Below are 12,868 nucleotides of genomic sequence, written 5' to 3' on the forward strand. Positions count from 1 at the left end.
AGTGCTGCTGCAGTCCTCCTTTCTCTCCTCTTCTGACTTTCCTCTCCTTGGACTCCTCTTCTAGCTTTCCTCTCCTCCTGCTCCTCTTCTGACTTTCCTCTCCTTGGGTTCCTGCTGTCCCCTCTCGGTGTTCTTTCTCCAGCACCTCCCTTTCTAGCCTTCGATCCGCGGTCCTGTTTCTGTCCTCCTTACTTTCCACTTTTAAAAAAGAAATCTGCTTGGGTTTCTTTCCCTCCTGCTTTAGCCCAGTTTTGTCTCCTCCAGCCTGATTCTTTTCTCCTTTCTCTCCGCTATACAGCACTTCTTTTCTCAGCCGTCTGTTCCTCAGCTGATTCTTGTTATAAATACTGATTTTTTTCCCCTCAGCTATTATTTTGATGCAGCTGTGCTACTTCTATCTTCTCCATAGAGATTTACTTTTATTCTTTCCAGCTGTGCTTATTTAAGTTCTTAGCATCCAGGACAAGTTTTCTTTATCTACTTTATTTATTTTTATATAGTGCCTATGTTATCTTGTTTCATTAATATTTAATTAATATTCTTCAACAAGATTCTCCTCCTTGTCCTCCTTGTCCTTCTCCTTTTCTTTTCTTTTCCCTTTTATTTTAAAATATTATATTTTAAGGAATGTCTTGTCCACTTCCCTTTTTGGTTATCCAAACCCAATTTTCAGGTGTAAGGTAACATAGGTAAGTGGATTTCAAAGTAATAATAAGTTCAATTCACTCACTTTTTGCGTCCTCCAAACTTGGCTCTATCTCTCCTTGTTGTGAGGACTATTAATGAAGATATCTTGGTCGTTTGAGCTGCACTTAGCCTTTCGTTTTCCTTGTGTTTATTTAGTTAAATTCTTCTTTAAAAAAGTTGATGGCAGCTCTTGTGCCAAAGGCTTTCCTCCGTTAGCGGTGACTCCCCCACCTCTTGGCTATCCTCCAACCCTGGTCCCCTGAGGGACTGGGGGTCCTGGGTGAGTGTTGCCTCAAAGAGGAGCGGAGATTCTTCGCTCAGACAATGCCTTGCCTGGGGTTTTTCCCTACATTCGCGATATTCTCAGCGAGCAGGAAAAACGCTAACAGAGAGGACACTGCCCAGGAACTCCCTGAACTTGCGTCCTCCGAGCTGCCGTTCTCAACCGGAAGTCCTGAAAATATTTCTAAAGTTCAGATTTTTTTTTTGGTACAGTCATCTGTATTTCTTGGAACTATATAATTGTGGGAATTTTATTTATTACTTTAACGGTTGCAGTTTTATATGATGGAAAGAAATTAATAGTTTTTTTTCCCTCCAAAATACAATTAAAATGAATACATATATGGAAGTTATACAAATATGTAGCATTACACTGGAGCAACCATTACATTTTCTTGCAAGAAAAGGGACAACATGTTACTGAATCTTTGGAATGGTGGGATGACCTATTTTATTTAATAGGAATGCAGTTTATAGTTTATTAAAGGCAGTACAACAGAACCCATAATAATCTTAACTGAACCAGCTTGCACTCCATACCTGCAGCCTAAGAGAGATCTGTCTGTCATTAAACCCATTCATTTTAGTGAGCTTGTATGCTTATTTCTATGGAGATTGTTGCCCATACCTATAAAATTTTGTGGTCAGTAGAACATGAAGAATGAAGAATACTTAGGCAATCTTTATAGTTTCTCAGTAGCAGAGATAATAATGAGTGATACCACATAATTGTTTTGTAGCAACAATTTATTTACAATATATTATTTGAATATGTTTACACTTTTTCTTTGCAGGTATAGGGTAAAATCCGGCACTTTCCTTGTAATATTTCAAATGTCTGCTTGTGTTAAAATTAGTTGATAAGATTAATATAATATTGGAAAGGACATAGAAAATAAATAAGTCTGACCTTCTGTAGAAAACATTTGCTCCTCTTTATTACGTTTTAAGATAAAACATTCAAGAAAGGATTGACTTGTAATGTCCTCTGTTAAATGGTAGGACTTAATACAGTAACACCAAGTAATTAAAAGTGAGTTTGATTACTGACAAATTAATGAATTTTTAAAATGCTGTTTTGTTAATAAACACTTAAAATATGGCATTTTTCAAAAATTTCCAACAACATTTTCAACAAAATGTGAACCTTCCTTCTATGTCTTCCCTGGTTGACACGCTGAGTAATGCTGTTGATGATCTAACTAGTGCTGTTGGTGATGTCAGTTATACTGTAGCTGACTCAGTTACAGAGCAGGTAACAAGCATGATCAACAGCCTTCGTACAGATGATACTGCTACAATGCAGGGTGATCAGTTTGTTGTAGCTCAAGAAAACAGTGCACCATTAAATTATGACACTGAGAAGCATATGAGAGAAAAATCTTGCAGCGCTGAGGAAAAACACACAGAAATTGATTCTTTAAAACAAAATACAAATGTTGGCAGAGAAACTCATAACAAACACAAAAACCAAGGTGATATAAATGTTGAATCTAATAAACCTCTTAGTAATGCAGATGTTTGCAAGGTAATGACTAATTCAGCAAAATGCAATAAACAAAGAGGAAGTGACTCTTTGGAAAAAGTTACCTTTTCAAAAGATATTAGTCAAAATTGCAATTCAGACAGACAAGAGAAATCCCTCAGTAAAGACACAAGTAAAGAGTCACGTGAAGTATTAGAACTGTCTGAGGATCAGTTCCATGTAAAAGTAAAAAAAGAGTCACGAGGAGCAGATTCCAAGAATACCAAAGAAGTGCATGCTGTTGCATCCAGGAATGTGGAAGTGAATGAAGGGCACAAATCAAAATTATCAGAGTTGAGACCTAAAAAAGTACATAAAGGAAAGAAATGCAAAACACTTGATGATGGCCACAGACAGTCTATAACAAAGCGGGAAGAAAATGTGTCATCTGCTCTGTCAAAAAAGAGTGCAAAGGAAAAGACTAAGGAATGTTTTTCAAAAGAAGTGGGTAGTAAGACGACACCAGAAAAAGGTGAGGTGTCTTTGTCTTACATATACTTTATCCATTTGGCCTTTCCTGGATCTTTTACTACATACTCCTTTGTCTAGCCTTTTTATAGAGTGCATTCATAATGATTTATAAAACAATCATTTGAGTGGAGACTCTTTCCAATTCTGTATTATTTTCTAAGGAGAAGGCAGTTTGTACGAGAGATCTTTCTCTTGCTTCTCCCACTTTATAGCCCCCATTAGCCCCTGAAAATCAGCCCAGTAGGTTGTGTGTCATTCCTAATAGTCACTGTGTCATAGAGGACTACAGTGTAAGTGGGAAATAGAATGGACAAATGGTACAAAGATTCACTTGATTACAGGTAGTTTTTTCCTAGCATGAACAGATCCCAACTCTTCAAAATATCCCTATATGTTTGCAGAGTATTTTCAGCAGAACACAAAAGAGGGAGAAAGGAAAGACAAAAATCAGGTGCACAAGCTGCCTTCTGCCTACATAGTCATTAGGTCCAATCTTCTGAAATATGCTCCAATTAATGTTATTTATACTCCTTGAAATTAATTAAAATATGTTCTGTTCTTATTGATGCTATCAACAGCTGTAAATAAACTGTTCTTTTTCCTTTCCCCCCTTCTATTTTCTTGGATTTTGCTGGATTTTTGTCTGGATTACATTACATTGTTTGTTTTTGTTTTTATACATTATTCTTGAATTCTAAATATTTCTATACATTTGTTAACTATATTAGTGGATTAGAATATAAACTGTAAAACAGATGTATTACAAGAAACAATATCTGAAAGCCTAGCCTGTTTTGAGCTGCAGCTGTCTCTCATAAAATCATAAATTGCCCTGAAAACACATTATCTGGAAATTAGTACAAGCATGTAAAATAATAAAACAGGATCTACAACACCTTTAATAACTGAAGGATACTAAACATAATTTATAATTAGTGTAGTCATAGATGAATTTAACCCAGACTTTGCAGATAATGAAATCAATGTTGACATAGTTATCAGTGCAACAACTAGAGAAATAGAAATTCCTGATTAAACCCTTTTATTAATTGCAAAAGAGTCTATCAATTTGTTCACTTCTTGATTAGGAACCCCCCCCCCCCCACACACACACATTACTTGGTATGGAGGGAAGAACCTTCCTGTCTCAGTAGACCCGAACAAAATTCTCATACCCATGTTCCTCCCCTTAAAAATTGGAGTATATTCACACAGGGCAATTATAGCATGATTATTCCACTTTAACTGCCATGATTCCATCCTATAGAATAATGGGGTTTGCAATTTAGGGAGAGGATTTAGAATGCTTAAACAAAGAACTTTAGTGCCTCACCATGCCACAAACCTCAGGATTCTAAAGGATGGATAATTTCCTTACTAGAAGTTTTGTAATGTTTCCAGGAAGAGAAACAATACAAATATTTTTATGATAGTGTACTTATTTGAAGTTTGAGCTATTGCCTAACTTTGTTAAAGTGTGGGCTGTAGTCTGTTTGAAAAAAAAAACATTAACAGTTAAGTGTTCAACCAATATAATTTTAGCATTCTTCTTTATGTTATAATCATCATTTATGTTATTATCATCATCTATTATCAATTTTTATTTTCCCCCCATGAAATAGATAATTCATACCTAAATAAAGATCAGCGTGGTTCATCATCCGAAAGTGAAGATGAGGCACTGGGTAAATACCATGAAGCCTTGTCCAGAACACAAAGTTCCAGACCACCAGCAGGTGATAGCAGACACCAAAAAAAACTATATTTGGGAAACCAGACAAAAATATAGCCCTTTGTCTGCAGAGTATGATGGGTACAGCAGTGAAGCCTCAATAGATGAAGGTATGTCATTTACTTTTTACGTCCTCTTCTTTCACATGTATCAAAATGAGTGTAAATAAACAGGTTGTAACTCAAAAGGTGGTAGCAAAATGTAAAACCAGGAGTTTGGCATTGAAGCAATTAGGAATTTATGCAGGATAAATTGAATTTCCTGGAACATGCATAATGTTTAAGATTCATTGGGCTGAGTGGATTTTCCTTCAGGGTAGAAGGTATAGAATTGTAGTGTTATTTATCTGTAATTTTCTGAAATGTTAAATCTTATAGTCCAGAAAATATAAAATTCCACTTAATTGTGAAAGAAATTAATTTATGATAGAACTGTTGCAGTAGCATGAGAATCAGCATACTACAATTTTCAGTATTCAGCTCAATGCTATATGATTTTTCTCATTCCCAGTTGTTAGTGGAAAGACTGAAAATTAAGCCACTTGATATTGTAATATCTTTCCTTGCCAGGTCAGTGGGCCTTTAAAAATAACAAAATCCTCTAATATGTCTGACGCTAATCATTGTAAATTTCTTTTACTGTGTAACTCTTGTTAACAGTCATTGATGCAATCTTTGGCACATAGTGGATGCTGGTGCATTAGGGCAAATGGTATACTGCTCCCACTTAGTCTACTCTTGCCTGCCTTCTTACTTACAACCAGGCCCTAGGCATTGGGTTTTAGGTTTCCTCCTGAAACAGTCCCTTAGTCTTCGTGAAATTCAGCAGGTAAGTCCTTCCCCACAAAGATTCACAGAGACAGCATTTTTTCCTTAAAGGGACAAGAAGGTCCCTGTTTTTTCCCTCTGCCCATAAAGAGGTAATTGTAGATAATGGTGTGAAGACAGGAAAGACTGACAGGCCAGGTCTGTAGATTCTTTTGCAATTGGTTGATCAAGGAGGGATTTAGAAGGGCAGTAGGATGAGTTAATGTGCATCTGCCTGGGATGTTGGGAAAGTAGAAGCTGGAATAGTTTTTTGTGGGTTTTTGGGGCTATGTGGCCATGTTCTAGGAGAGTTTATTCGTGATGTTTCGCCAGCATCTGTGGCTGGCATCTTTCTCTGAAGATATCAGCCACAAATACTGGCGAAATGTCAGAAACAAACTCTTCTAGAACATGGCCACATAGCCTGAAAACCCACAAAAAACTATGGATGCTGGCCATGAAAGCCCTCAATTTCACAGAAGTTGGAATGTTACTTCTAAAAAAAAATTCCCCCGTTACTCATTACTACATCCATAAGTACTGATATTTTAAAAATATTTTCTTGTTATTTGTTGGAAAAATGCCATTGTTTTCAAAGTACAGTAGCTTGTTTTGCTGGTTTGTGTCCTTATATTGGGAGTAAGGTATATATGGTATATAGGTTGACGTCATGTAAAGTCAAGGGCAAGTACTGGGGACAAAATTGTAGATTTTTATATGACCTGTGGAAAAATCTATGGTAAAACTTTAGGGCAGGGACAAAGGATCTAAAGGATGAAGCAAAGGAAAACAATGTCAAAAAATTTATAAAATTCCAACAGGGATACCTGTGTGTGCTCACCCTAAAGGCTGGATGGATGAGAGAATAGAAGGGAGTCAGTGCTTTCAGGATGGTATATACCAGTGATGGTGAACCTTTTACAGACTGAGTGCCCAAACTGCAATCCAGGCCCCGCTTATTTATTGCAAAGTGCCATGTCCCTCTGGTTTTCTAGTAAGAAACTCTGGCAAACTCTGTGCTAGGACGACAGCATGTGTGCCCACAGAGACGGCTCTGAGTGCCACCTCTGGCATGCGTGCCATAGGTTCGCCATCACTGGTATATACTCTTGCCTTTCACCATGGCATAGTTCCTTTTTTTAAAATAAAAGTATCCTACTTATATTGACTTGTGGATAAAGCAACTCAGGGGTTTTGGGGTCAATTTTTGACTAAAATTTCTAGACTTATACATGAGTTTATACAGTAATAAAATAACAAAAATAACAGTAATCAAAATGTTGTTACATTATTGTTAGCATCTATTGTTCTGTAGAAAGTTGCTAGCATTTGCGTGTCTGTTTTGTTTTTTTTAACTGTTAAACAAAGACTTTGTGTCATGTAAGACTGCATGGGACTCTTGTTTGTTGTTGAGACCAATGTAATTTTACTGAGTGTCACAGTGCTCTCGCCTGTACAGGTAGTATGGGAAACTTGGATACAGTTTCAGTAGTTACAGTACATTGTTTCCTTACTAAAATGATGTGCAATTTAGCATTAGAGGTAGCAGCAGATACAACCTGGCGCTGTTTTGGGTGGTGCAGGCTCCTTGTTTAACAACTAAAAACCCATTCTTCCCCCAGTCATCTCTTACACAAACAGAAGAATAAGAAGGATTATCTGTTCTTCATTAGATTTCCAAGCAAGAAATAAGCTTTCATCCTTAGACTATCCTACAAGATGGTAGCCAGAATGTTTTGACTTTCCCCAGTAATAAACTTAGCCTCTTCCTTGGTGTTTGGAGAAAAAAATTGTTTTGCCACATGCTGAACATTGTAACTGCTTAATATTAATACAGTGGACCCTTGTTATACGCTGGAGTTTGGTTCCAAGATCCCCCATGGATAACAAAGTCCGTGGATGCTCAAGCCCCATTAAATATAATGACATAGCAAAATGGTGTCACTTATAAAAAATGGAAAATCAAGGTTTTATTTTATTTTATTTTATTGGCCCTGTACAGACAGGCCAAAATAAAGCTGCTTCAGGTCACTTTGGAGGTATGCTGTTTAAATGATGCATGCGTCCTAAAAGTCTGGAAGCCATGCCAAAGCCACGCTCCAGTCCTAAAAACTTGAGCATGGCTTTGATGTGGCTTCCAGGCTCATAGGACTTCTTGGCTGCCCATTAGAGATGTGTGCTTTTCTCCAGCACCACATCTCTAATGAATTGATTTTCTTCCTAACTGCTTTTTTAATTGTCCAGTTCTTGCATCTATACATGGTAGTAAGGATACATGGCTTATATAATGCACCCATGCCATATGCGGGTGCGCTATATGTGGCTTCGAGCTTACGCTGAAGCCGTGCGACAGTAAAATATATGGTGCGTGCACCCGTGAGTACGTGCCTCATTGTTTTCAATGGAACATGAGCATATGCTGTATTCCTCTTACACAGGGGGATCTGGAACAGATAAGGGAATGCCCACTGTACAATTCTAACTTTGGTTCTCAGCTGTATATCTTGAAATTTTAGGAACTTTTCTAGTTCTTTCATAGCTGCCTTCCTCATTCTTTATGATTTCTTGACTGCAATCTCCACTCTGATCAATATTTGATCCTACATATGAGAACTCTTTTATTATTTCTATTTCCTCTGTCTAGGTTGAATTTGAAGAGTCACTCATAGTCTTTGCTATTTTTTTGTTACTTTAGTGGGCCCTTAGTATCCACTGAGGTTTGGTTCCCAGTGGATAATAAAATCAGTGAATGTTCAAGTCCCATTAAATACAATGACATAGTAAAATGGTTTCCCTTATGTAAAATAGAAAAATCAAATTTCCTTTTTGGAACTGATATATACGGTACTTTAATATTTTCAAGCCATGGATGGTTGAATCTATGGATAGAGAATCTGTGAATACAGAAGGATGACTATAGTATGGTGTCATTTTTATATCTTAAATGGTTGGTGTTCCTTCTTCCAATTTTCATGCCTCCTTTCTGTGATTTTAATCTATGTATAATAGATTTACTGTAGCATAGAAGTTAAACAGGCATGATAATAAAATGCAGCCTTGCCTTATTATCTTGTCAGTTGGAAACCATTCTGTTTTTCTGGATTCTGTTCTAATGATGGCCTCTTGTCCTAAGTGCTTTAGAACAATCAAATCTTGTGGCACACCCATTCCTTTAAGAGTGATCCATACTCTCTGTGTCTGTGTATTTGTGTGCATAATATACATGCATGTTTCTATGTGTGTATGTAAACTTAGCTTGATCTTCAGTTATATTACACAGTCTTTCAGGTGTAAACAACCTCTAAAATGATTACCACAGGCTTTGACCCAGGAAACCAGTCCACCCTGTCATTTGTGTAACTTAAAGTAGCACTGAACTAGGAATATACAGATCAGGAGTTCACAGTATGGGTGCCTGCCGATGGAATTTCAGGCAAGGCACCAAAAGAGTGGCTTGTGTCCTTGGGTGACAAGACATAAATCATCACTCAATTTTTTTCTGAATAAATTAGAATCGAATTGCTCAATTTAGATTTGCATTTTATGCACTGAGTTATGAGCTTTGTTAAAAAGTTCAATTTGTTCGCCTGCAGTATTGTTATGTGGTCAGTTTGTGGTTTAAAGTTAGAAATTAGCTTCTTCATCTTTAAATATGGTATTACTTTTGTAGAGGGTGCAAACATTAATCAAACATTTCCTAGATGTGTGGGGCATAGAAGAGGTTGGGAACCACTGATACAGATGGCCTCCTGTACTAAGTCAAAATTGTCTGCTAGATAGGCAGGGAAGCATTTGTAAATAGGCACATAGTTGATTGTCTTTATTTTAGGCTACTGACATATCACAATGAATAAAAGCTATCATTGTGGCCTAGTAACCTATTCTAGGTTTGTGAATTTATTTTCAAAGCCAGTTTGTACCTAAGGATGGTTTCTGGGAAATTAATCCTGGGATCCTGGGAAATAATTTCTTCTATAGTTCAAGTTTACTTTTTGTTTTTTTAAATGTTGCTCAGTTTTGTCTGTTTTTCAAGATTAATTTTGTGAAAAAACAAAAGAAAAGCTTGAGGTGTGTGAATAGTTACCTCCCATGCTCTTTATGTTACTTATTTTATTATTCGGCCTGTTTTGACAGTGGTTTGAGTTTTGGACTAGGATTCTGGGAGACAAAGGTTCAAATTCCCGCTCAGCCATGGAAACTCTCTGAGTGAGCTTGTGTATGCTATACTTTTTCAGCCTCAGAGGAAGGTAACCCTCCTCTGAAGAAATCTTGCCATGGAAGCTGTGTGATCAGTTCACCTTAGAATCTTCATAAGTTGGGAATGACTTGAAGGCACAGAATAACACCTGTTATGACAATACATCTGCTCTCAGTTTGCACTAAATATTGGGGTACATTAGTGCCCAGCTGATGTGATCATTGTTAGGGCAGACTTCTTTTTCATGAAAGCCAAAATTGGGTCTATTTTTCCTAGGAATGAAAATGAATCCATGTTTTTAACCTTTGATGCTACATAATTAAAGTAAGCTATTTGTATGAACTGATAGTTAATGCAAGTTGAATCTGGTATCTTGTTTAGTTTTAATATTAGCACTTTGAACATATTGTCTTAAAACATTTAGAGCACACTTAGGCATATTTGTGAACTATTTCAAAATAAGATGATTTTGAAATACTGTATAATATATTACAAATGAAATTTGCCTTAATGCAGGAATACATAAAGAAGAACATCCATGGTTACGTCTAATTCATGAAGGAGAGTTGCCTGCACAGCCTAGAATTTTAATGGCAGAGAAAACAGAAACCAGCAAACCATAAAAAGCTAAAAAGCACTGCATGTCTGTTCAGAGCTGAACTTTTGAAATTTCTGTCTCATATTAAAAGTGAAGAGCATCAAGTGATATTTTAGACATTCAACACAAATTTTGTTGCAAATGTACATTTGGGATTTAGAATAATTGACTATGCAACCTTATGTAACTAAAAACATATGCAACAATGGTGAACTATTTTTCTTGTTTAGAAAATATTTGCTTAACAATTGTGTTAGATGAGAAACAAATAAAATACCCCCTTGAGTTTTTAAGTTTTTCACAAACAGTGTATTTTTTGTTTCCAACAATTTGTTCAAATGCAGAGGTTTTCAGATGTTAGTTTTACATCTGAAGCTCTTTAAGTTTTAAACCTTTAAAACTTTACATAATTTTAGCAGTTTTAATGAGAAAATATACCTGAATATTATTTTCCAATTGCTGGGATCATGTCACTTTAATCATTTGCACAGGTTTACTTCCAGGAAAATCTAGTAAAGCTTTAGCTAGCTTTACTAGCTAAAGCTACAAAAATGCAAAAGCACTTTGCATTTGCAGAGACAGCATAATGGTACAGAGTGTGTGGGCTGAGGAATGATTTTGGTTGCAAATTAATATTTAATATGTATAGAATTTACACCATTTTTCCTACAAGAGATAGGTGGCAACACTGAATTAGCATTAATACTCTTCTGCTTTTTCTCATAGGAATAACAATGTTGGTCTCATCTAATAGCTATTAACATCTAGTTCTTAAGTCTAATTCTGATAGCCTGGTTATGATACTGCTTTCTGTCAGAGTGGTTCTAACCACGACCTTGTTTCTTGATGTCCTTGTGCTGGTAGTCATGGCCTAGAACAGGGGTAGGCAACCTGCGGCCCGCGGGCCGGATGCAGCCTGGCGAGACCTTGGGACCGGCCCCAGCCCGGTCCTGCCGCCGATTGCCGGCAGGGCCTTTGGCCTCTCGCACGAGGGGCATGGTGGGGCAATTATCTATAGAAGCCTCAGAAACGTGCATTTATCTTAACCTTTTTTAAAAAATCAGCAATTTTTTTCGCGTGTCCTCCATTTTTTATAAGTGTCCTCCATTTGAAAATTTTGTCCCACATTTGTCCCGGTTTATTTGTTTATTTAATTTTTTAAAATTATTTAATTATTTATTTTTTGGCTTCAGCCCCCCCAGTTGTCTGAGGGACAGCAACCCGGCCTCCGGCTCAAAAAGATTGCCTACCCCTGGCCTAGAAGCTTGTCATGTGGCGATTTCTTCAGTATTGGACAAGAGTATCATTAGGCATGGAGGTCCAAGGATAACCATGGCCTTTTTAGTCTGAAAATGAGAGGTAAATTGAAGATACAGTACTTACTGTGTGTCTTTTGATTTTAAATTAAGACACATCCATTTCATTTATCTGTTGTGACTGTTTCCTTTACTAAAATGTGGTCCAAGATGGGACTCTTTAAATGACACATTCCTCTGATCCACTTCTGATGGTGTAATTAACAATTATATACCTTCCACAAGGAGCATCATTTTCCTTTTCTTTTCTGACAACTTACTTTCCATGACACAACTATTCTCCACTACTCATAAGCTTTTTGAATCTATGGGTCGGAGCAGACGGACAGGGTACCGTGGGCCAAGCCTGTGGTATCTTGTCCCTCATTCCAACCTGAGTTAGTCCACGGGCTGTTGTGGTGATGGGAAGGTTTTTACATGCCCATCCACCAATGTGCCATGGAGCTGTCGCCACCCCATGCCCCTCACCTGCCACCAAGGCTCCCATTGTGGCCCATAAGGGAAGAAACAGGGCACCTGGCTACATCCATGTGACTAAGTGCCCCCATCTGACATCACAGGCATGGTGGCAGGTAAGGGATATGTGGGGAAATGTGTTGTCCCAGCTGTTGTTGTGGAGTTTTCAAGAAATGACAATTTTTATAGATATTTGTGGGTTTTTCGGGCTATGTGGTCATGTTTTAGAAGAGTTTATTCCTACCAGTTTTTTGCTCTGCTCTGAGGCCCCATTTAGGCTGTGATTGGTCTCGGACTGCTGGATCAACATCTGGACTGGCCAATCCTAGCCTGGGGTTATTGACTATGTCATCTGTAAAGGATGACGTGAGGGCAGGGGAAACATGGGCCTTTGGGCCTGAGGCCTTCTTTTGTAGCTCTCCTGCTTGTGGAAACTTCTACAGCTTAAGGTACACCATACTCCTCTAACAGGGCTCCTGCTGAGTTTCCTCAGTTCCTTTTTGTCAGCTTCAGCAGCAGTGCTGGACGTTTGAGCACCAGCATCAAGAAGTATTGTAAACTTTACAGAGTCCAGGAAGAAAACTATGAATTACTGTTTCAGCTGAGTTATTGTTGAGCGAGCACAAGGCAAGCCAGCCTAGAAGCCACTTTCCACCCTTATGAATAAGGACACAGCAAATTAGATGTAATGGTTAGGAAATCTTAGTCAACCTGCAAATTACAGGTCATGTTTGGGACCTACCAATAGTTTTTGTGGAGAATGTAGCCTCATCATGGAATAGCCATCAGAGGATGAT

At 37.6% G+C, this 12,868-nt stretch overlaps 1 protein-coding gene across 1 annotated transcript in view; it reads left to right on the forward strand.

Annotated features, from left to right (window-relative positions):
* Positions 1-12,868, forward strand: part of SYT14 (synaptotagmin 14) — a 120,774-nt gene that overhangs the window by 34,140 nt on the left and 73,766 nt on the right. The window contains 2 exon segments of the mRNA XM_042462833.1: positions 4,588-4,712; positions 4,714-4,807. Of these exon segments, the coding sequence (XP_042318767.1) occupies positions 4,588-4,712; positions 4,714-4,807 (219 nt within the window).

This window comes from Sceloporus undulatus, chromosome 1 (assembly GCF_019175285.1).
Source record: "Sceloporus undulatus isolate JIND9_A2432 ecotype Alabama chromosome 1, SceUnd_v1.1, whole genome shotgun sequence".
NCBI classification, from domain to species: Eukaryota; Metazoa; Chordata; class Lepidosauria; order Squamata; family Phrynosomatidae; genus Sceloporus; species Sceloporus undulatus.